Below are 21,360 nucleotides of genomic sequence, written 5' to 3' on the forward strand. Positions count from 1 at the left end.
CTCACAGCACGTACAACTGTGAAATCTCAAGGACTTTTTAATAGCTATAAAGTGGCAAAGCAACTGCTGAGAGACAGTCACAAGTTAAACATTTTAAGGGATAACACTGGAAATAGCACAGATAAGACACAAAGTGTTTATGATCCACTTTCATTCAAGAATGAAAACTAATACAGGATAAAGTAAAAACCATGTAGCTAGAGCGTGTTCTCAGTCCCTCACTGAGTCAGCTGGATTGGAAATGAAAGAATTTCAGCAGGAGAAAACACAAATGGAAAAGTACTTCAAGGGGATTTTGGCTGCTTGAGAGGCCAATGGCTACAGCAGGAGAATGGAAGCAAGGACTAATGAGTGGTTTCCATTCCCAAGTCTGCCACTGACTCTGTATGTGACCTAAGACAGCTCACTGATGCCAGCGTTGTCAAAATATACGCACCTAAGTCTATGTTTATGTAGTAAGATCAATGGGAGCTGTGGATGTGCATCATCTGTGGAAAATGACACTACTTTCATTTAGGTGCATAAATATGGGTATATGCTCCTAACTTTAGGCACCCTGGTTTGAAATTGTTATCTCTTCACCTCTCTGTCTCAGTATCCCCATATATAAAATGGGGATAAATAATACTTACCCATGTCACAGGAATTGTGAGTCTTAATGTTTGAGATCTTTGGATAAAGATACTATATAACTGCTTATTATTAATTATTAATTATTATTATTTACTGCAATGGTTTATGTATTGTTCATTCAGACAACATTTATGGAGGTTTACTGTATGGGGGCGTGGACAAAGGGAGAGGTCTGGGTGAACTGGCTCTAATCTTCTTTCATCTCTGAACCTTATTTTTGGTTCAGATTAGTCTTGATAAATCATTCCTGCACATCCAAAACTTCCGCGGTTCCCTCTTTTCTCAGGCTCAAAGACCCCTCCCCATGCTACCTTGAAAAAAGAGGCTCAGTAAGTCCGTAAGCCTCACTGCCGCTCAAGTACTGCTCCAATGCTTTGCCCTAGTGATGTCCTAGAGTGCACCAAATGTTTCAGAAGCCCAAGAGTCATCCAAATATCCCATGTTCCGAGACTTCTGAGGCATATGGTGCATCCTGGCTTAGATATAGCATGCATAACTTTGACCAACACCCAATATTAAAGGTGCAGCAGAAAGGACAGTAGAGAGATATTCTGGAACACAGTGCCAACTGCTTCTATCAGGGCAGGGGGAAAAGGAGAGGATTTCCCATACCCTCATCAATGGCTAGAGGAGAGTGTGAAAGGCTTCTCATGGCACTACCCGAAATTCCTGCAACTATGTTGGAAGAGAAAGCCACAGAGCTCCCGCCTGTCTCCTGAAGACGATCCTGCCATTGACTGGGAGAAGTGACTGATGGATTAAGAAAGGGAAGGAAAACAAGAGCTATTTGGTGAGTATGCTACTGTTGGCTGTTCCTATTAGGGGGCAGCAGTCATCGTGATTTTTTTCCTCTGCAACCAACACAATTAACAACCACTGGGTCAAATTCATCTCTGCTATAAGTATAATGATGGTCAAAGATAGTGCAAGTCACTGGAGCACTAGCCACAGGAGCACTGCTCCTAACTACACTGGTGTAATTGTGGAGTAATTACTCTGACTTCAGTGCTTACTCACTCCTAAACTTCCACACCAAAAATATATTCTCCTAAACTCCTAACCGAACAGTCCTCCACTGCAGAGTCACTCTGCAGGACATAATCAGAGAAGTTCTGTGGCCTTCTCCTATACCTTCACAGATCTATGGGAAGCCCAACTCCTATCATGCAGCAACTAGCCTGATGCTGGTAAAGTAATGAGACCTGTACAAAAACTATCTATCCATCCCCATTTCACCCCAGTACTCCAGACAATTACATGAAACTTGGAAGTGGTGGGAGCATTATATGTTTCAGAGGTTCAGTCAATTCAGTTAAAGTTTTTCAGATGAACATTCAAAAGGCCATCTGCTGACCTATCTTTTCTAAAAGTTCTTCCCGACTAGAATACCAAACAATTTGAGGTCCACACAGAAACACACACAATGTCTGGCTTTGGAAGGATAAATTCCCAACAGAATGAGGAATTGATTTTTTTAGATTTTTTTGTTTTCACTTGGACACATGCCAAGTACTTCAGTAGCAGACACAATTGAAGAACAATTACTGAAGCGTCATAGGACTCACAGGAGAGATTCTGAACTTCTATTTTAGCTGCTGTTGGACCTTAATATTGTTTCATGAACATATACATGACCTATTTATCTGATCTACTGTTCCAATGATTTGGCTAAGCATGACATTCTCAGGACATAAAAAATGTCTCTAGACATGCTACTAGGTCTCTCAGGAAAATAGTTATGAAATCAAACTGCATATATTTTTGAGTAATAGAATAATAATTTAAATATTCAAAAATAGATAGCAATGATTCCTGGCCACTAGAGATCAGACATGCCAAACTTGTGATAAAAATGCAGAAATTGGGCTTGTTTTTGGCTTAATTGACTTGTAAGATGCTTGTTGGCTAGTTTTTGGCTTGTAGCTTGTTGCTTCTTTTTTTTATCTGCTCCCAGCAAGCGGGGGCAAGGGGCAAGCAGAGGCAAGGGGAGAAGAGAGTCAGGGGGCACACAGTCAGGGTGCACAGCAGGCCCACCACAGTCCCAGACTACACGATGGGGGGATATAGTTACAGAGTGTTGGGGTTCTTAGGGACTGGCTTATTTTGGCCTTGTTTTGAAATGGGATTAGCTTGATTTTTGGCTTATTGTGGAAGTCGGGGTGCTTATTTACCACGTGAAAGTTGGCAACCATGCGAGAGAAATGGACTGGATTTGAATTTATTACCTGCAGGTATGATTCTCTATTTTTCCCATTCCTCTTAAACCATAAAATCTGTCAGTGGTAACAATCTCAGCTTCCCGTTTCTCAGTCATAATGCACATGATATATAAAATCACCCATTCTTTGGAGACTTCTGAAATATGGTACCTGAGGAGACTGAGCTGACGTAAAGGCATGGAAGCCAGATCTTTAGCTGGTGTGAAATAACAAAGATCTGAAACATAATTTTTAACTTTCACTCTGAATTTTCAAACTTTTGGGGGTTTTGGTCAGCCACTTGGATTATGTTTTCAACTGTATGCCAGATTGCCTTGGCCCTTCCTTTGGAAAAGAATGTGGAAGGGGATCAGTTTCCCCTTACAGAATTTTTTTTTCTGATCCAGTCAGAGGGCAGCATTCCCCACTCTGAAAAAGTAAGGGGTTGGTCCTCTCAGAACCCTCAGATCTCCTGAGATCCCTACTAATTTCAGGGATCTGTTGGGGACACTGGGTCTCTGTATGGGGGTGCTGTGCCTTGGCACATCTCCCTTAGCTCCAGATCTCCAGCAGTGTGGTTAAGTGGATCTACCTGGCATGTAAAAAGGCATGTCCTGGGAGGGAAGTGGGGACTGAAGTACCATCTATAGGGAGACCTAGCTGCTGCTCCATGTCCTGGTTGTAGAATTCTTCCCTCTCAGACTCAGAGGAACTCCCCAATGCACATCCTGAGTACTCAGCCTGTACACTGCAGCTAGGATTTTGGACCCAGATTTTTAAAGGTATTTAGATGTTGCTGCCAAACTATTATTGACTGTTGATATGATTTTGGTTCATAAGTCTCTTACTGCCTTTTGAAAATAAGATTTATGTTCTTACACCAGTTAGGCATTGCAATGCTGAACGCAGCAATGTCTTTGGCCTTAATACTCAAAACTTGCATCATTTACCAAACAGACATAACAAGAATATCTGATAGCTTGTGATTCAAGTTTCTGTGTAATGCATATTTAGAGGTTTATAAAAGATGCAATGTCAGGTCTCATGTTTTAACTACTGTAGCATAAGCAGGCCCTCTGTACTTAATTAGAACTGATGAGTTTCTGCTGTTTGTGAGAATGAGTCAAGGTCAGACCATTCAACCTTTTAAAAAGTCTCTTTGTATATTTTCTTTTTGGTATCATTCCCCTTTCATCTTCTGGTTATATTTTATGGCCTTTAAAATATCCTTTCATCTCTACTCATTAATAGATGTACCTTTTCACCCATGTCACCTTTGGGTCCGTTTTCTCCAGCATCACCCTAAAATTAAAAAATATATATATTTGCAGTGCTGTTTTGCAATTTTTAAAATAATTTTCATGCATTCACAAAGTATCCAGAAATAACTTGCAACTTGCAAACACTATTACCAGGCTAACAGTTTTAATTCACCAGCCGGAGTCTATAATAAATGACCAAATAAATAAATGTATTTACCTTACCACCCTGTCTCTCAAATAAATGTAATAAGACATTTATAACATGAACTCAGAGTCTTCATTCAACTTAAATCCACAGGAGGAGAAAAACATGATTTGATATATTTCATTTGGATTTGTAGTCTGAAATATAACTTACACAACTGTTATATTTGATCACTGATAGGAAAGGTATTTCAAAGTTATAAACCTCTTCACAGTTCCTTGAGTAAATACAAACTGTCATGTCATTTCATCTTCTTGTTCATTTAGTCTACAGACATCCCCAGTTCATTCTGGTTCAGTGACAAAGGAATGATTTTATGATGATTCAGCATTAGGAATAACCAGTAAATATTTTTCACCACAAAGTCATTGATAGACGCATTTGATCAAACAGAGTTGGCAATTACTGGCTTCCAATACATTTTTATTATGATTTTGAAGCAATTCATGATATGCTCTTTGAATTTCAAGTATTTCCCCATGAATCAGTGTGAAGTTAGCAAAACTTAACTAAAATATAGAATAAGCTACCAAAACCATTCATGTCTCCATGTAAATGCTAAGCATTACTCAAAGAGGTAATGTTGAAGTAGTACTCTTGTCATTGCCTGGGAGAAAATGTCCCTATTTAAAAATTGTTGATAGCTTTTTAAAAGAAATATTTTAAAAGCTTCACCTGTACAGAAAGGCTGAATCCTAATTTACACTGACTCACCCCTTGCTGGCCAGAGAAGTGTAAAAGGTTTAAATGAGAATCAGGCCCAAAGACTTTTGCAGGCTTCTGAGTTCTTGAAAGAGAGGGGATTTTTTAAAATATTTTTTTCATCAACTAAAATTTGTTGATAAATATTATCTACTATTGGACCAAAGAGTGTACCAGTGAACCCATGTCAAACACAAGGAATTCTTATACAAGTAATGGATGGCTGTCATTTATAAAATATTTGTTAAGGAATTCTCATTGCTTTTGAAACCATTTTGGAAATTTTCCTGACTAGGATCATTAAAAAAGTTGCCCAAATAAAACAAACAGAAAAAACCTTTTAAAAAAGGTATGGCCCAATCCTGGCCTCCCACCCCATCTGCTTATGTAGCTAGTTGGGGATGATTCTCTATGCCATTTCCCTCCTGGCCCAAGTATAAGGTGCATTTCAGGATTTTCCTGAGGTCTGGATGGCATGTAGCCAGAGAAATTTACTCCTTGACTAGCCCCATTGTTTTCAATCTATTACACTGCTTCAGGAGAGTAAAGGGAGGCTCGGTTCTATAAGCCTTGCTCATGTAGAGTAGCACTTTCTTATAGGAGTAGTCCCATTAGAATTCTGCTCTGATAGAACAGAATCAGACCCATAGTTACTAGTACTGTGGGGACGATTCTGATCTGTGATATTATACTGGTGTAACTCCATTGATTTCTATGGAGTTGTTCCTTATTGATACCAATGCAAGTGAGAACAAGTAGCGCATTTGTGTTCCTGTCCTTTTTCATGCAGTCTAAAGTTGAGATGGATGGGCCATCCATCCTTATTCTCACCCTTATTCTCTCACCCTTATTCAAGTAGAGCTGGGCTGCAACAGAGAACTCAACATGAGTAAAATGAGATATCACTGTCCTATCTGACTGCCTTTCCAAGAAACTACTGCCCACAGACACTCACAACACCAACACCAAGTAATGCAAACCAGCTTGCTTTTCTGTTCATTCAAAGCAGGAACATTCTTTAAAAATACTATAATATCAGAGTCCACCTGCGCAGCCCTAGCATATATTAGTGAGCACATACAGGACTCACACGAGTAGTTTCATTAAGTCAATGAATTGTTTGCATGAGTAAGTGCTACTTAGCCCCAATAAAGGGTTCCACAAGAGGGTCCACAGTTTTGTCAGTTCAGTGACTGAATTCTAGTTAATAATTTTTAACACAGCAGGTTGTTGTTTTTTAACAGATCAGTCCTCACTGCTGCCTGCGCATTCACAATTCTTCAAAACAAGATAAACACAGGGAAAGTGAAATATGCCTCACCTTTTCTCCTCGTTCTCCAGGGTCACCCTGATCAAAACAGTAGGAACAAAGAAATCTTGACGTTATTAAGATGATGTCATTAGATAACTCAACAGAAGAGACATTAGATAACATATTTAATGCAAGACACTGTAGAGCAGCTGAATTTCATTTAATATTACAGATTATTCAATAGAAGAAGCCATGTCAGAAAGGATTCAATACTATAATCTGATGGGCTGCATCAACACATTACACACAGTGCAATGCAAAAGGCTGGTCAGTTGTGTGGAAGGCTCATCTTGGTTTTTCACTCTGGATTAAGGGAAGTGAGGAACAACTTCATGGCTCTGTGAAGCCACCCATTAGGACAGAGAGGAACCAGAGGGAGATGTGCCAAGCCCACCTTACTCTGGAGGGACTGAGGGAGAGAAGAAAATGAAAAAGAGAGCGGTCCTGACGTTTGGAGAGGAGTTTGGAGGACACCTAATGAGAAACAGAAACCCCTTAAATATCTTGTCTAGATTCATAATCTGGTAGAGAGCAAAAAATGCTTGCAGAATTCTATATAAAAAAAGACAGTTTATAGCCATTACTTTTTAATTACACTTTGTGTGAGAAGCCAGTACAATGGCAAATCCCCTTTCATACACTGAATCTGACCCTGGCAACTCATCTCTGTATTTTTGACCATTCTAGCTTATCCACACCACTTTTGATGGTTGCTTGGCAACTCCAAGAATACTGCTGTGAATATGAATTAAGCAATAACTGCAAATACTTTGCATTCACTGCGTTTAAACAAGAAAAGGGTATGCCCCAAATGGCTTGTTTTCTTTCCTGATGGACAAGCGGCAAGTCAGTACATTTTAAAGACTATCCTGGCTAGCTGTCAATAGCAATGTGATCTGTAAAATCAGCTGAGAGGCATATGTGCCCGCACAGACACACAGACACAGCTGATGGGATTAGAAATTGGTATTATCCTTTCTGAGAGGCCCAACAATCAAAGCATTTTGGATGTGTCTAATTTTTATTCAGACAAAGTTATCAAGTTTTGTGTGTTCAATTTCATCTGTTCGGAATCAAGTAAGGAATAATAATCAAAAAAATAAATGCAAGGCAACATTTTCTTTTTGCCATAACTATGGACTCAAACCTTCTCCCACTCAAGTTTGCTGTTAACTTCCAAAGAAGCAGTCTCAGACCTCAAGATTTAATCCTGACATTCATCAAAGAATTGACTGCAGTAGTTCTTAAAAAAGGGTCTGAAATGCATTATGAGAAGCATAAACAACACTATGTAAACAGGTTTCCAAATTCCTAAACGCTTGCATCATATTTGCCTTGCAGTGCACATATACTCGTCACTAATGTTGACTGGAACTATGCATGTGCAGCAAAAGAACATGCCCCTTTATGGTGAAATGTTTAAAGTCTCTTAATACCACTTAACACTGTAGAGAGGCAGAGCCCATTACAAATTAATCATGATATACAAATAAAAAAGCATGACACTATCATCCATATACATACCTGTACTGTGCTTTATTTTTCAGTTGGTTTTCTACACTAACCTTAAGCCCTGGTGCTCCGCTTTCTCCCATTTCGCCGGGCAAACCTGGCTCACCCTAGAATGACAACAAATAAAGACGTGGTGTTAAGAAAAAGAAGATGAAGAATATCAGCAATATTCCACCTAATGTCTCCTATTGGGTTTGTAGTAGTGATGGAGAAACCTCAAAAAGGGTTCAATTTGGGTAAGACCCCAAAAGTTGGGATGCTAATATGAAGCTTGCTGAACCTCTTGGGGCTGATTATGATATCATTTACTCCTGTATAAATCAGGAATAACTCTACCGAAGTCAGTGGAGTTACAATGGTATCATATTATCCTCAGAGGAGGATCAGGGCCCTTGAGTCAGCAAAACTGGCCATTATCCTCATACATCTTTCTAAGAAGATTGCTAGCATGTCCTCCTTCTCTTTGGCCTGGAAATAGCACAATAATGGCCTTTTAAAAAAAAAGTTATTTTGGTACTTCTGGAGGAGAGATGTGCAGAGGCATGTGAAAACCCATGACAACAAATGTTAGCTTTCAAAAAGGTCCAATTCTAGAAATGTGAGAGGTTTTGGGAAGTAGAGTGTTGTTTTTATTTTTGAATATGGACTTGTTTGCCCAACTCTCATGGCCTGAAACTGAGGATGGAGAACCAGGAGGTGCCCATTCAAAGATGCGCAGGTTGGGATAACAGTAATTAGCTAATGCTCAGTAGTGTTTGTTTATTGTGTAGGCAGTGTAAGGTTATGAAACCCAACCACTTAAAAGCAAGGAAATGTCTGAATGGTAGGTAAGAACATTGTAATTTACAAACTTTAATTGTTTTTTTTAAACACTTTTTTTTCCACTTTATGAATTTCCCATGTTTTCCCCCCTCTGTGTAGATAAATAAAGACACCATTTAAAATTTTTTAAATAAATGTAATGGAGAGGTCAACCAATTATTAAAGAAATTAGTGGTGCTGGCCAATCTAATAATGACTCCTACAGAACCCTGCCTCATTCAATCACCTAATAAGGTATACATGTTCCTCAGATAACCGTTAACCACATGCATGCATAGCACAGCTTACCTTCACTCGACCGTTGATCAAACATGATCAAAAGGCATAGAGGTCAAGATTTTAAAAACATATATGTATAAAGTTAGCTCGTAAATCTATATTTAGGTACCTAAATAAAGTGGTCTGGTTTTAAGAAGTGCTGAACACTCATCAGCTTCCATTGTAGCCAAGCTAGAGACAGACACTAACATAACACAGGGAACTGAGCTGACCAAATAATAATAATAATGAAAAAAAACTGGGAAAATTTCTTCAGACTTTGCAGAAATATTCTCTTCTGCCTTCAGAGAAAATCTAGCAAAAAACAAACCAGTTTTGAAAGTCAAAGTTAGAGGGCAATTAAAATGGAAGCTGCTTGCAACCACAACTACTATGGAGAGATTCTACTTTTCCAGAACACAATCTTCCATTGCCAGATGCTTTTTCCATCCCTAACTGCTATGGTCAGTTATAAACCACAGCTCTGAAGTACCCATTCCTCACAGTCATGTAGCATTCTATTTCTGAACTAGGTCATAAAAAAGGTGGGATATGTTATGATTATCAAGAGTTGGGTAATTTGAATAATACAAAACAAGAATGTTGAGATTCTCCCAAAAGCATTTGTGACATTAAGGAGGGATGTTTTCCAAGCAGGGGGTGAGGAATTAGCCATCAGAGCACCATGATAGTCACAGAGAGTTATATGGCAATTCATTGTCAATATTTTTAAATGGGTTCAGCTTTAGATTGCCAATTTTGGTTGGATGAATTGCTGGAGGTTTCATCACATGACATAATCTTTAATTAAAGATTTATCTTTAATTCCTGGAGACTTCAGGACAAACCTGGAGGCTTGGAACCCTACAGCCAGCTACTGTAGCAATTAAATCTGATCTATCAGGAAGCTAGGATTTAAATGTACTGGCTATCAAACATCCATGTCCTACAAAGGGACAATCTAAAAGTCACTTAAAGAGAACTGTCATTTGAGACACTGAGATGGAATGAGCACTTGTATATTTACTCATTTCTCCACCCTTCCAAAAAACAAGTCATTGTTCATTTCTGTCCCCTTCACTTTAAAACAGCTGTTGTCTGCTGACACTTGCCAAGGGCTTAAGTCTTTAATCAAAGTATCAGGGTTCCAAGCCTCCACCTTCTTCCTAGGCCTGCACATCAGTGGTATTAATGCCCATAGTTATTGGTATGGTAAAGAGAGGATGCATAAGTAGAATAGAAAATTCATCTGATTTTCCTTGAAGTGAAATGAAATGCTGAAGCTTTTATCGAGTTATAATAAATCCCTCCTAAAACAAAACTCCATCTCTGACCCCCCCTGTGGGTTTCTATAATTTACTCTGCCTAAGCCCTGTGCTGGGTTTCCAGGGTGGTCGGTACCAAGTGAGAGAGAGCTATGGGGGAAAGGAGAAACTGAAAATATATCTGGAGGGACAGCACATGAATAACATACATTTGAACGGATTATCCTCCTCTGAATTTAATGGCCAGCATTGCAGGGATTATCTCATGTTCTGATTTTTTTTTAATACACACAATACCCCCTCTTCAATTTTTCATCGTACTCTTTTCCAGGAGCCCATTTAGTTTTCTGAGAGTCTTGATGGGTGAATCAGCTATGATATTGCTGATTATTCTTAGCACCATGCACACGTGAAATCTCAAAAACTTGGCAGCCAACTCAGAGCTATCAGTACCCTCACTCAGCTAGTTTGTATCATTGCCCTGTACTAAACTTTCCTAAACATTGGCCCTGTACCCTAGTGCAAGCAACTAGCTACATCTCTCCTGCAAGTGAGAAACTAAAGACCTCCCCTACCCCTGCACCTTTTTACAGATAATAATTCAGTCAAGTATTGGGGTGCTCCAAAGGCTTATTTTACTAAGCTATTCCAAAACTCTTGAGCTGAACGGTGGTGTGACCATACAGGACAGGAGTGCCTTACATCAGCGGGGAGAGAAGGGCATATGAAAATTGTTTCACAGCCCACCAAACTGAGGGCCAGCCCTGCAAAGAACCTAGTAGAAGCAAAGAGAAGACAACCACAACAGGGGGAAAATGGCAGAAACCTACAGTCTGGCTGTTTCTAAGGAGTATTGGGTAATGCACTACGAAGAGCAGCAGAACACAAGGGAACTTTGCAAGTTGCAACTTTTTTCTAGGGGAAAGTCAAATCTCAAAGTGGGACACTGTCACACAATCCATTACGGCTTGTGTGATCTCTCTATACTATGGACCACATTTTGCTCTTCAGTTGCATCACTGGCACCGAGGGTAGGATCTGGCCATATACACTGATGGTTTTTAACGTCTGTTTTTCAAAGTCTTTCAAAAAACAAAACAAAAAAACCCCCAAACCCTGACAACATTTCAAACACTCAGTTGATTAGGAAATTCCACAGGTAGTTATAAAAGCAAAACAGCAGCTGACATTTTAAATGTAGATAGATTGATGGTGCTTCCTCTGCTATACCTTAAAACACAACATTATTTCGAGTTTATTGGTCCCAACTGACCATTTTAGTAGTTAGGCTGAAAATAATGTTGAATGCCTTTGTTACAAAGTATGGCTTATTACTTTATATTTTTTTTTAACCAAAACACATTTTAAAACCATAATGTAAAACACTGCTTGGGTCTTTTTCAACCATTCAAGTAACTGTTTCAAAGAGAAACAAAAGATTTATGTCATTTTTAAGGTGGAAAAGTGGTTACACCATTTTTTAAGGAAATGAGGCACCAAAGGAAAAATTGGTCATTCAACAGGGCTATCACATGCAATAATTTCAATCAGATTGTTTTTCAACTTGGCATTGGTAAAATGAAGAAAGCTCTGAATTTAAATCTTTAATCACAGATAATTTGACATTCGCTATGCTGCAGTGGATGTGTTTCCTGACTAGTGCTGAAGTCTATCCTTAACAATGATGATAACAAAGATGTTAGATTGTGGAAATAGTTGTCTTCTGTATAACATTTAGCTCTATAATTTATTCAGGATTTGGGGGAGGGGGTTCCACCCCCCAAACAGTTACTCTGTTCAGAGCACATTCCAAAGTTGAGGTAATGGCCCGCTCTTTTTAAACTTCTGGGGGGAAAAAAGGCACCATCATTCTAAGGGGGGAGCGGGGACCACCAAGCAAACATAACATGTCCTATAATCTTTTAGTGCGTAAAATATAATCCAAGCTCTTAATTAAAGTAAGAATGAGGACTGTATTGTGTCCTCCCATGGAAGATGGACATAGGGCCCAGGAAACTCTGTAAAGTCACCCCTGGAGACTTCCCTTGTAATCCTTTCCCTGCAGGGAGGAGCTCCGGGGATTGCAGAGGAAGAACTATTGCAGCTTCCCAACCCCGTGTGGATCCAAGGGAATCTCCAGCTCCAGTTCTTCCGCTCTGCTTCTCTGTTCCACACCCAGCTAGATGGCTTCTTCAAAGCTATGCTCCTATTGGCTACTAATGCTATGCCTACGACAGAACCACCCTGTCATATGCAGGAACAGCATCTTAGCAAACACCGCTTCTATTAGTATTAATGTGGGCTGGGATACGCCCTGCCTCTTGAAGTGGGTTTTGCAGCTCTGTGGAGCCCACTTGACACAGTAGTTCGTAGAGAAGCTTCCACAATGTCCAGCAGCAGATGTCATGGTGCTGGTAGCTTCTCTGCTGCGCACACCTCCCAGCTGCTGTCAGTTTTGTTTGATCTGGTGTCCTTGCAGAAGCAATGGTGGCAATCAGGTCCACAGAAAACATGTCCCAAGACTGTAAACATACAAATACTCCTTCTAGAGCAAAAGTGCAGTTTTAATATACTTTAACTTTTTTTGCATTACCAACCGTACCACTTCCTAGCCTTTAAGAACACAACATTCACCTCTAAAGAAGGATCATATATTGAAAAAATAATGTGACTGCCTATACAAAAGACAATGAAATATCAGAAAAAGTGCATGGGTTGCAGTTATTGTTTTTCAAAAATTAATATCAATGTGGCCAAAGAGCTATAAAACTTGGAACAGTGAGTTACATTGTCCATGTTCCTAAACATGGATAATGGATAAACATTAAATACTGCAGCCACAGGATCACCACATGGCAGTCTGACATCAAGTCACTTTAGCTAAACCCAGGGCAAAAGAACATGAAGCTTCCTGTAGTCTCTTCCTAACCCAGAGAGAGGTATGTTGTGACCTAAGCAATGGTGACTTTGGACCTTGGTGCACATTGGTAGAAGTTTTAAAGCTACCTTGTCAGCAATAAGAATGGGGAATTTTAGTCACATCACATAGCGCAGTATTACGGAAGTTGCCAAAAATGGACCACGAAGCATATTGCGCAGTCTGTGCGGGACAGGAGTGGTGAAAAAGGAACATGCTACACGCAATAAAGGACTGAGTACTGATTTAATTTACACTGGTATTAATCAGGATGAATTCCATCAGTGGATTTATACTGGTATGAAAGAGATCAGAATCAGGCACGTAATTCTTTAGATTCCTACAGTGTCTTTAAACCAAGCATCTCAAAGCATTATCTAAACACTAGTTAAATCACACAAATCCTATGTAAGGTAGAGAAGCATCATCCTAATTTTACACATGGAGGAAACTCAGACACAGAGAGACAAAGTGACTTCAGTGGAGTTCAGAACTCCATGACAATGTAACACCAGCTCATGAGTTGAGCTCAACTTCCTGCTCTGACCTCTAAATAAGTAGTTTATCTGCTGACCACTGACACAGAAAAATAATACTGCTGACCCAGGAGGATTTTTTTGTTGTTTATAATAATACAGAGAGATGGTCCTCATTTGTGCAGTAATGATGGTATATTTTCAAACAAACACACAAATAGGCTGAAACATTCAGAGGCTTTAATATATTACAGGAGTCAGCTTCTGGGCATGTAGCCGCCATCAACGCTAAGTGGAGTTCTGCACATTAACTCCAAGTGCACTGATGGGACAATATGCACAGTAATGCAAAATCAGCAGCAACATGCTAACAAGTTAAGCAGCCTTCACTATTGCTATAGAGATCACAGGATTGCCACTGTTAAAGATAACTGTTGTTTCAGTAAGCTGTGATGCCAATGCGTAACACAGAAACATCATTATATTACATTATCGCTAAGGATGGGCGAACCATTCTGAATAACACCACCTACCACCCAGAACTTCTGAGAATTTCTAGAACTGACAGTAGTGTGAGGATACAAATACAAAGAACGAAGCTTTATGCAGCAACTAAAGAACCCCCTAACCAGGAAGTTCCTACATTCATTAAGCTCCCTGCTGCAACACATCCTGGTCTTCTCTGGTTACTGTGAAAGACCAGGAACTCTATAATCACTTCACATCTCCCTTTCTCTTTCATTAAATATTACAACTTAAATTATAAACCAATGTACAACAAGAAAAGGAGTACTAGTGGCACGTTAGAGACTAACCAATTTATTTGAGCATAAGCTTTCGTGAGCTACAGCTCACTTCATCGGATACATTCAGTGGAACAGTTCAAAATAAACTTCAATTTTCTTAAAACTATTTACACTACTATGTCCCCTTATCAACTGCATTAAAATAGTCCAGAGTAGTATTCTAAGCATTTCAGGGGCTCTGATCAGTCTTCCAGACCATGTTGTCAGTTCTGTTGAGTTTATGCATGGAGTTTCCTGTCGAGGAGGCTCACTTCCTGGTAGAATATCTGTAGGACCCAGATCCTCTCTTTGTTGTGTTGCAAAATATTGAAGATGAACCCGATTCCTCTGAAGAGTCCTTTAGGAGTCTTTACTAGGTGGGATCGGGGAGTTTCTGCCAAATTGGGAACAGCTCCAAGTGTCTGGGAGCTTTTGAGACAAACTTTGTTCCCTCGTCTCAGTTCAGGTAGTGCTTGTCTTCTGTGCTGAATAATGAAGTTTTTTTGTTGCAGAATTTTTATTCCAGCATCCTGTTTTCAAAATTCCTTCAGGTCAGTCCTTAGTCACCCTGACATCAGAAGTTCTACCAGAGATAGTCCAGACACGAGGCATATTGACTGATATGCCAGGAGTCTTCTGTTATGAATCCACTGATTTTTGAAGAAGTCTTTTTAAAGTCTACACTGTTTCTCCCCTTCCCAGTAGCTCTGGGAATAAAGGGGACTACTACAATGAGGTTCAAAATCAAAATCCTGTGCAAATGCTAGCAGTATTTCATAGGTAAATTAAGGCCCATTACCAAATATGAAGACTTTAGGAACTCCATGTCTTGCAAATGCTGACTTTAGTTTCTGGATGACCTGTGCTGATGAAGCGTGTGTAAGTATGTCCAAGTGAATACATCTGGAGAACTACAATAATGTGTGCGAGTCCTTTCCAGAAAACAAATCTGTGGCTACCTGCTGCCAAGTTCTGTCAGGTAGCTTTGTAGAGAGTAATGGTTCTGGCAATTTTTTTTTTTACTTGTTACATATCTCATAGCCCTCTACTAAGCTCTGAATTTGCCTACTCAGACAGGGCCACCACATGGATTGTTGTGCTCATGCCCTGCACTTGTTTATGCTTTGGTGTCTCTCATGGATTTTGGAGAGCATCTCTTTCTGAAGTACCATCGGGATCAGAATGAACCATCCTTTCAGAAACATCAGTCATGTGAAGGTCATTTAGATTCTGCCAATATTGTAGTAGGTCTGGTGGAATTTGGCTCCAGAACTTTGGCAAAGTTGAGTCAGTTTCTGGTAACTCCTATCCTTTAGCTGTTCATCTCCAATTTGTTGAAGTCAGCTGGCAGATGCTGGAATTGCTTCCAGAAAAAGGACAATGTAGACTTTGACATCTTTCTCTAAAGCTTTTTCTTCCATTTGTGGCTGCTCAACTGGGGATCTAGAAAGTGTCTGCTGCTATGAGTGCTTTCCCTGCTATATGTTCAATGTAGAAAGCAGCCATAGTCAAAATCTTTGAATCCTAGGCGGAAAGTCATCCAATGATTTTGAACATCATAATGCCACTAAAGGCTTTTGGTCTGTTTTAATACTCAAATGCCAGCCAAACAGATATGCACTGAACTGTTCACAGACAAAAGTGACTACTAGAGCTTCCCTTTTCCACTTGAGGATATTGCTGCTCGCTTTCTGTAAGCCTTCTTGATATGAATGCAACAGCCTCTGGTCTCCTTCTGGGTGGTTTTGTGTGAGCACTGATCCTAAACCATATGAAGATTCATCTGCTGCTGGATATTTTATTGGATATTGTGCAAAAACATGTGGCGATATCAGTAGTTCTTTTATTTTATTAAATGGGTTTTGTTGTGTGCTCCCCCAGATAAATGTATTATGACCATGAAGGAGATCTCTTAAGGGTTTTGTTAGATGAACTAAATTTGTTAAGAATTCTACAAAATGTTTTATCATGCCCAGGAATCTTCCTACAGCAAAAATGTCTTTGGATTAAGGTAAGATGAGTAATGCCTTCGGTTTGTCTGAATCCAGCTGCATTCCCTGTTTACTAATTGTGTGTTCAACAAATTTTGTGTGTTCCTTTTTCCAAATTCACATTTCCCATTCAGAGAGAGGCCAGCTTGTTGGCAGCATCTCAAAACTTCATGTAGTCACTTTTCATGTTCATTTTTATCTCTGCCATACACCAGCACCTCATCTGCATGGCAAAGGATGCCAGGCAGACCTGACACAATCTGAAAGATTCTCTTTTGGAAATGTTCTGGTCCTGAAGATATGCTGAATGGAAGACAATTAAAACAGGGGCTTCCAAACAGCATCATGAATGTCATTAATAGTACAGGTTCTTTAGCAAGGAGGATTTGCCAGAAGCCTGCTGTAGTACCTATCTTTGAGAAGACTTTGGCTTCTGATAACTGAGCTAATGTCTGGACAACTGCGAGAAGCATGTGTCTTTCTCTGCACATGCTTTTATTAAGTTGTGTTAGGTCCACACAAATTCAGATTTTGCCCTTGGACTTTGATACTACATACTATGGAGACATTGCATAATACCCCAAATATATCTTAGAATTGTTTTGATATCCTGTAAGCTGTGGGAAAGACATGCAAAGGAACCAAAGGGAGTTGAAAGCCTGTTTCACCTTGCAGGTACTGTGTGCCCTGCAGGACTGGGATCAAAAATCAGGACTGTTCAGCAAAAATTGAGGTGGGTGGCTAACCTAACTTTTGCTGTATGTCTTGAATTTAAAAGAAAAAGGACCAAAAGGGTAAAAAAGCAAGAAAAAAAGCAGCCTCTTTCATGTCAGCATAGTTTTGGTGTGATGAGTACCTCTTGGTATAGCATCTGGTTGATTTTTCCCTGCCCCTGAGAGGAAAGGTTTGTCAGTGCTGCTATATTTTTCAGTCACTAGAATGTAATTAATTTTAAGGAAGAGGAAATACAAGAGGCCCCCAAAACCTAATCCAGGCTAATTTTCCTGTAAAATACATGAACGAGGACAGGGGGAAAAAGTGGTTTCTCAGACATGTTACTGTGATTTTCATTTCAAGCAAGGGTTGAATTACCTCCTTTCAACTTGCTTTTCGTCCATCCCCCCCCCCCCCTAAAAAGGAACTTAAAATTGTTTGTTTAAGGCCTGGAAATCTCTTCTGGCCCACTCACCAGGTGAAATTAAGTGAAAAGACTCTTCAACAAGGCTCAGCTGGCCCACAAACTCGTCTGAGAATTTGTGAATTATACTCAATGATGTTTCCTTTCTTTGTATTTCTTCTTTTAATAAACTGCACTTCATACAACATGGTTTTTATACCTGCAAAAAATACTTTAAAGAAAATCTTTTAAAATATGTATCCTGTGTAATAAATAGTACTGGAAGAGAAATGTATATGCACAAGAGTAATAATAAATAAGCAATCAAAAGGGTAATAATAAATCTGCACACCCTCAGTCTCTAAATCTACTAGCATATGTAAAAGAAGGAAATTTTTTTCCAGGTTTGCCAAATTGCTATCTGGTAACTTGGTCAAACTACTGAAGCAATTTAAAGTGGAATGATCGACACTGACCACACATTTTGCTTTCAATACATCCTTTTAAAAAAAAATTCCCAAGTAATGTATAAATAAAAATAGGGGTCTAACATATGTAGGCGGTGAAGAGGGGAGGATTTATGTACTGTAAGAAAGTCCCATTTAAAGCTAATGAGAATTACACAGCTCAAGTAAATCTCCAATTCGCTCATGGGAAAGTGAATTCCTTCAGGCCAAATATACTGCAGTCCTTACTGAGACAAAACTCCCATTGACTTCAAAAGTCCTTCTGACTTGTTGGAGACAACAGGAGTTCTGCCTGAGTAAAGCCCACATAAGGAATAACTGATTTGAGTCATATCCTTGTACTATCTAAACTTTTCAAGAATCCTTTTGTAGCCAGTTTAATATTAGTGATACAGGGATACACTGTGTAAGTGCAAGAACTCTTCTACTTTCCCTTGAGTCCCCACATAGGCCAGGCACAATCCTGCACCTTGTGTTCCCAGTGCACGCCGATGGGGCAGGCTTGTGCTACTGTGAGTGTATGATTCTGCAAAGCGGGTGGAGAGGAGTGGGGTTAGAGCCCCGCTATCTCTCTGGACTAGCCAGGAGAGCACCAGTGGCACAGGGTGCCCACTGTGTTTTGTGAAAAGGAAGAGAAGGCCCTGATCAGAGCTACATCCTCTCACTGCTCCAAGAGCTGTTGTGCCTGTCTACATTGCTATGTAGCCCGGGCCGGACCTATTGGTCATAAGCAGTATCCGTTTTCCATATTCCACTATTCCAATTAAAGGACGGATGAAGAAAAAAAGGAAGAATATAGAAAAACCTTCTATGACTGAGAGTGCTTCGCTGCACATTAAACGGCTCGCATTAAAAGAAAAAGTAACTTCACTGCGGACTTTCAGTTGCTGGGGGTGTTGCTATGGCTAACGGCAACCTTACAAAATTTCCTCAAGGTGAGTGATTATTTCTGAAGGGGGAGTAAAACTGAGGAAAGCATTTGAGCATATGCTTAACTTTAAGTCAGCGGGCCTTAAGTGCATGCTTAAAATTAAGTACATGCTTAAGTGCTTTCCTGAACAGAGATACTTTCCTGAATTGGATCCTAAGAAAGAAAATATTAACCCCGTTAATGCCCCTTGCATTCTAGTCCAATACATCATTAGACGGAGGGAGTTCACTCATTAAAAGGCTATCATGGCTCTAAGGCTTTTCTAAACCTTTTACCCATATGTCTTCAAGGGAGATGATTTGCATCACATATTTGAGCCTGGTTCAATATTCTGCAAATCACAGTAAATCCATAAGAACGCTGCCAGAATCACCAGCCAGCATCCCACAACAAACTCTAACTTTAATTCATGAAGACTAGCTTCTTCAGCATAAACATTCATTTCTCAAAGGAGTCTATCTCTAGTTTGAGACTACAGAGGAAGAGAAGCCTACAATGGACAATGGAAAAATTAAGCCAGACACTGAAGTTATTATTCCAGTCTTTTTCAACAGTATCTCCTGCATAAAATGGAACTATGGGTTTGCATGCTATCTGACAGATTTAACCTTTTGGCACCAAAATCTGAGCACAGGGATCCATTTGCACAGCTCACTGGCAGGAACAAACCTTATACTGCATGGTGTATTGTACAGTATATTATACGCCTCTTCATATATTATACAATGTTATTTTAATTTAGCTTTTCAATATTTTTTTTTCATTTATTCGCAAACAAATGGAATTTATTAGTCATTTACTGAAAGGAATTGCAGCATGCCACCTTTGTCACATTTGTGCTACATTGAAGTAATTCATTTTCTTTCCCAATAAAATATTACATGTCGTCAAGGGCTGTGAAAAACAACTGTAGTATAATGAAAAGAATTTTGTCCACATTTTTATTTTAGATCTCTATAGCCTTGCTCTAGGATTTAGTTTCTTAGTTTAGTAACGTGCACATTCTTTCTTCCAGGCCAAAAGTAAAGCGTTCAACCTGAATGAAAATGTGATGACGCCTTTATAGGAAATGTATAACCATTTAAAAGTGTCTTCAAGTTATACAGAGGAAAATGTTTGAAAATGCCACAACTACTGAAGGAAATCAGAACATAAAACTATAAACAGAAACTGTTAGGTTCTATCTTTGAAGCACAATTTAAATTTGATGAGTAGCATATAAAGAGCTGTAACATTTTTTCCTTTTTTTCCTATGGAAACTCCATATTTATTTTTTCCTTTGTAAAGTATGAATACCATGCCGTATACATAACTTTCAGAAGGTAGATGTACAAATTGTGAGACCATAGAATCATTTATTCCTACCCACAGTGAAAGTCCACATTGGTCTTTCCAATGTATTATCTTAAAAAAAAATATTGACCACAATCCGGCAAATCCTAACTCGTATGAGTAGTCCAATTGAAATCAATGCATCTACTCATGTGAGTAAAAACTATTTGCTTGAGTAAATTTGTGTCCTCAAGCCCCTAAAAATAATCTTTTTTATAAGAAGTGAATCATCAATCCAATATAGTTCAATTTGCCTGGAATTAATCTTGTCCTTCCTTTACAAGTAAGTAGGCCAAGTTTTCAAAGATGATGTTACTAATTTTGCACCCACACTTTGGTGGACACACCAGATAACGTTTAGGAGGTAGACTACATAGTCACAAACCCGATTTGAACATACAAATAATGCACTGGTAATTAGCGTCTACACTCTACTGTTTTTGCCCATAAGTGATTGTGCCTGCAGAATCGTTCCCTCAACTAAGTACAGTCACAAAAAATCTGAGACCCCATGAAAAATTTGGCTGGTGATATTTTAACATATCTTAGATCTCACATATGCTGATTCCAAAATATTTTCTCCTTTGCTGTCTTACAACAGACAACACTATTTTTTTTTTTGTCTTCCTCGGATATTATGGCAAAATTAGGTTCATGTTTTACTAGCAATAAAATGAAATGACTATTAAATGTTAACTATTATAATCAAATTATACAGATCCAGAACTGCAAATTATAATGTTAAATGCTGTACTTTTTTTTTGTTAAGAAAAACTCAATTCAAAATAAACGAACACACACTTTGGAGTTATGCTTTAAGGTTTTTTTTGTATGCATATCACCATCTTTATATACAATGGTTTGTCATCCGAACACAGTGAATCAATTATATTTTTTTTTCCTTTTGGTATTCCCTGCAAGTGTTTTTGAAGTTTGGTAGGAAAGTAAGTGTTCATGAGAAAAACAGATGCATAGTACTGTCTAGAGCTGGGCCAGGCATATTATGTAAACTTCCCCACCCAGCACAGCCAACAGACCTTAGTGCTGATGTGAAACACCCCTGCTGTTTTAGTCAGAGGCCTCCCTTGTAAGCAGAGACCATCAGTCATGCTGAACTGTGAGTCAGTTTAGTGATGGAACTAAAAGATTAGGACTACCAAATTGATTTCACTAGT

At 39.1% G+C, this 21,360-nt stretch overlaps 1 protein-coding gene across 5 annotated transcripts in view; it reads right to left on the reverse strand.

The window, feature by feature from the left end:
- The window catches only part of LOC140910300 (uncharacterized), a 118,584-nt gene that overhangs the window by 74,371 nt on the left and 22,853 nt on the right, over positions 1 to 21,360 (reverse strand). For all 5 annotated transcript variants that reach the window (XM_078852458.1, XM_078852455.1, XM_078852456.1 and 2 more), the window contains exons 5-7: positions 7,878 to 7,931; positions 6,322 to 6,348; positions 4,089 to 4,133 (exon numbers count right to left, since the gene is read on the reverse strand). In XM_078852458.1, coding sequence (XP_078708584.1) covers positions 4,089 to 4,133; positions 6,322 to 6,348; positions 7,878 to 7,931 — 126 coding nt within the window. The remainder of the gene's footprint in view (positions 1 to 4,088; positions 4,134 to 6,321; positions 6,349 to 7,877; positions 7,932 to 21,360) is intronic.

This window comes from Lepidochelys kempii, chromosome 4 (genome assembly GCF_965140285.1).
Source record: "Lepidochelys kempii isolate rLepKem1 chromosome 4, rLepKem1.hap1, whole genome shotgun sequence".
Classification (NCBI taxonomy): domain Eukaryota; kingdom Metazoa; phylum Chordata; order Testudines; family Cheloniidae; genus Lepidochelys; species Lepidochelys kempii.